The 4395-nt window shown below is 40.4% G+C and overlaps 1 protein-coding gene across 5 annotated transcripts in view; it reads right to left on the reverse strand.

The window, feature by feature from the left end:
* The window catches only part of DIP2C (disco interacting protein 2 homolog C), a 518420-nt gene that overhangs the window by 153739 nt on the left and 360286 nt on the right, over positions 1 to 4395 (reverse strand). For all 5 annotated transcript variants that reach the window (XM_075062211.1, XM_075062209.1, XM_075062210.1 and 2 more), the window contains one exon: positions 3138 to 3335. In XM_075062211.1, coding sequence (XP_074918312.1) covers positions 3138 to 3335 — 198 coding nt within the window. The remainder of the gene's footprint in view (positions 1 to 3137; positions 3336 to 4395) is intronic.

Genomic DNA, 4395 nt, shown 5'->3' on the forward strand with positions numbered 1-4395 from the left:
ACCCCACTATTGAAACCCCCTATACTATTTGCTAAAAGAAACCCCTTCCCAGTTGTCTACCTTAACAAACCCCATACCCCTCACTATTGAATTTTCCCTGTTTTGGCATTTTCTTAATAAAGTTTATTTTGCACCCCACCTGTGTGGTAATTGCTCCCCAAGATCCCATATACCTGCTGGCAGGGACAAATAGGAAGCTGGGACCTTCATTGCCAGAAAGCTGTTGACAATAAGGAGGGAAAGATAAATCCTCCCTGCCTCTCACCTGAACATTTAAAGGGCTGAAAGGATTCATCATTGAGGAAAGATTAAACTAGACGTATAGCTTGGCCTAATGACAACAAAGACAAAGAGGGAGAAGTGTGACAGGGAAAGAACTAAAGCCTACCAGCATTTGAAGAGTGACTACCAACAAGCTAACTCACTTATTTAGGGTGTTCCAAGGGAGTATAACTGAATACTGGGAACAACCAGGTGAAAATAAAATTCAGACTGAATATCAGTTAAGAGTTAAGGAGGTAACGAGATTGTGGAATAGCTTCTCAAGGGGAAGAGTGGAAACTCCAACTACACAGGATCAGATGCTCAAGTGCACACAGCGGGATTCGCTCTACAGAGCAGGTGAGGCTTTAAAACTTTAGTACCGCACTGCTTCCCTACAGGGAGAATGATGATGATACAATGAGAATTCCTCTCTCTCTCTCTCTCTCCCCCCCTCCCCTCCCACTTTATGGGCTCAATCCTGACAAGGGATTAATGCAGTGTTTCACAAAAGTGGGAAGGCAAGGGCAGAGGACACCAAAGCAGGAACATTTGGTCCTTTGGAGAACTTTCTACAGTTTTGACTCATTGGCTGTTGGCACTATGCCTCCCCTTTCCTCTCCCTATCAGTGTCATTACCTCAGCATCACTCTACTTACCCCCTTCTCCCCTTCCCTGCCCCCTCACACTCCTTCCCCCTCAATGACCCCCTCCTTCTCCTTCAGCTTCTCCCCTCTTTAGTAAAGCTACTACCAAAGAAAGAAAAAATCATGGAGCCCAAATGCCATTTGCTGCCATCACACTGTTTACTCCACGTGCGTCTTGTCCCTCTTCCCCTACGCTGTACCTGTCTTTGCTATTTCAATCATAAGCTTTCAGAGCAAGGACTATCATTTTGTACAGTACCTAGCGCAATGGGGTCCTGGTCCATAACTAAGGTTCGTAGGTGTTACAATAAGACAAATTAATAAATAATAATAATAGCCACAATGTCACCAATAGAATGGCAGCTGGCTGTAGTTTTAACTGTATTTCAACTACAAGTGTAATTTAACTGAAGAAAAAACTGATAAGATTCATAATAGAGATTAACATTTCCCACTGAAGTGAGAATGTCAGCTTGACATCTAGTTAATGAAGAAGAGTTCAGAGTACTTTCTGATCCTATACCTGCCAGTGAGTCCCTTATGAAGTTTTGCGGTTGAATAATTAGGTTTTACATGTTTTTTAAAAAGTTTCTCTCTCCTGATCAGGGGAAACTGTTATGTAAAGGAAACAGTGAAAATGATCTTCAAAAGCATTTTCAAATGCACAGACTGGAGGGAGAAATGAATTTACCTTTAGTCTTTCAGTTTCAGATATCTTAGGTGTTGAACAATATCGGGGGGGGGAGGGGAGGAGGGAGGAATTTTCTGGACTGATTTAAGTTTACTGTTTCAAGCAAAGATAGCCACTACTTTTTCTGCTAAAAGGATGCCCTTTTTGAACATCTCAGACCCCATACTTACCTGAATAGTTACAGCCTGGTGCGTATTCAGCTCTAACTATGGTAGGTTTAGAAATCGATGATTATTTCCTGGAAGTTAAAAGCAAAATAAGCCTAATAATTTTGTAGATGGTGTCACATCTACTATTGAAGAGTGCAGGAGAGTAGAGCTTTGTAAGGGTTAAGTCAAGTCTCTTCTTAGAAATTCTTACAGTTCCCTTAAATACTTATTGCTATAGAACCCCAGGATTAGATGTTTAATAAATTAAACTGCTTCCCTACCTATTTGGCACACTACTGTACTATCAAATTCTCTCTTTAGTATTAGAAACATGCTTACTTCGCCCCTATGGATAGGCTCCCCTAGCCTGCAATAGCTTAATTCCCAATATGGACTAATACCCCTTCTTCCTCAGTTTTTTTGGGGCATTCGGTACATAATACCACTATTGCTATTTTGTTACCACCTATTTTTAGATCTTTAAACTCATACTTTTTTTTTCTCATTGGCAAAGAAAGCTCCTCAAGGAAGATCAGGACCACTGATCAATGGTGAATCACAGGTTTGCTTCCTAAATTCAATTAATCCGCGGGAAACGTTTGAGGCATGATAATCTGAACTTCGATTCTTGAAGTACTTGTGTTTAACCAGCCCTCCTCTCCACTGCTGCAGACATAATGTTTTCAGTCTAGGAGCGGATTCACTTTGCAGTAAGTCAATGTCGTTCATTAGTCAGACGGAAGGATCAACTCTGAGCAACATGGCACTCTTCAAATACAATGTGTGAAAAGTATTGTCTCAATGGCATTCCAAACCCCCAGTAGACTGGAGAGCTAAAGACCATTAAAGGTAAACTCTGGTTTACTTCAGGTAAATGAAAAATGCCAACAATCAACTTTGTTTTAGTAACGTGTGAAGAGAACAATCCCTTTGAGCACCCCATGAACATCCCATATTTAGATGGAAGTCACTTAAGAGAGACACCCTTATGTGAATCTATCTTTTCTGGCACTTATCTGTTGCAACAGATGGCATAATTAGCACAGTTCATAGTGCAGTAGACTCTGTGAATCTACTTTAACCTACTTGGGTGGGTGTTTGATGTCAAAGCCAGTGCAACACCAGAGGGCTATGGAATTACTCTGGATTTACACCTTGAACAAAGTCTGGCTTAATACGCATGACCATTTAAAAAGTTATTTTCTTTTATAATACCAGAGGCGTTGCAAAAATGCATACTCCCATTTTTTAACCAAGCAAAACTGATTAAATAAAAAAAGAGCACTACCAGTAGAAATGTTTTGCCATAGTCAAATATGCAGCATAACTATTGTAAGAATCTTTTTTCTCTTAAAAATGTAGCAAAGAAGCTTAAAAAAGAGTGCTTACCATAAGTGAGAATGTAGAGTGGTTTTCCATTAGTGTCCATAGTGGTTAGGCAAGGAGCTTTTGGTGAAATGGTCCCCCATCGCTGCAATGCTGCTTCCAGAGAAGGTGGCCAATTTGTAACCACACCCAATTGTTCCCCACGCATAGCCAACATCTGAGCTCCTTCTGGCTTTGGTTGGTTTGGATCCGGCTGTTGAACTTATTATGAAAACAACAAAACCAAACCAACAGTTACTATATAAATTCTATGCCTTGTTTATGCCCACGTAACCGAGAGAATAAATTACCTTTGTAAAATAGCCTGAAAATAAAATGTTAGTACATGTGGAGAATACTGTTCACAGTTTCATAAGCCTTCAGTACTGTACCTATATGAATAAGATGTGGAGAATTATAGTGAATTAACTCTTAACTTTCTTACAATTGAGATGAAGCAATTAATAAATGGATCTATGGACAGCATCATCGAAAATCCTTAGGTAATTTCTTTCTCATATTTGCACTGTAAGCATAAGCAGCATGCATAAGTAAGTTTGCTCTTCAAAGAAAGACAAATTCTAGAGCTATTCAAGAGTCACATCAAGGTAACTTTTTCTTTTAAGAAGAGATGAAAAATTTTCATTTTTCCTTGATAAAAGAAATGTAGTAGCAAGGTGGAACTATTGGTAAATAGTACACTGATTTAAGTTATATTGTATCATACCGCTTTGCTATGTGCTTTTATTAAAATAATTTGACTTGCCACAGTATGGTAAGATATCATGGTCAGCAAGCTTGTTTTTTAAAAAAACAATTATAAGAACGTAAGAATGGCCGTACTGGGTGTGGCAAATTGCCGGTACTGTTCTGCTGGGTCTCGCGCTTTCTCTTCTCTGGGGTAGGTTCAGGGCGATATTGCTTAGTTCATTAGTTTTGACGTAAACGGGGTTCCCTGGTCTGTCAGGATCTCCTTAGGGATGCCCACTCTGGCGAAAACCTGTAGTAGTTCTTTAGCTATTGCCTTAGACGTGGGGTTTCTTAAAGGGATGGCCTCTGGATATCGTGTGGCATAGTCAAGGATGACTAGTAAGGTTTATTGGCCGGAATACGAGCAGAAGTCCAGCTTATTGTGCCTCCTGCCCTGAAATGCCAGCTTGCACAGCCCAAGCCGACCACTTGCGGGCCCCACTAGTACCTTTACCTATTATTGATGTCCCGTCGAGAGGATAGCTATGACAATAGTGGGACTAGAAAAGTCGCACGGGGCCACGAAAACGTG

This window comes from Chelonoidis abingdonii, chromosome 2 (assembly GCF_003597395.2).
Source record: "Chelonoidis abingdonii isolate Lonesome George chromosome 2, CheloAbing_2.0, whole genome shotgun sequence".
Lineage (NCBI taxonomy): Eukaryota > Metazoa > Chordata > Testudines > Testudinidae > Chelonoidis > Chelonoidis abingdonii.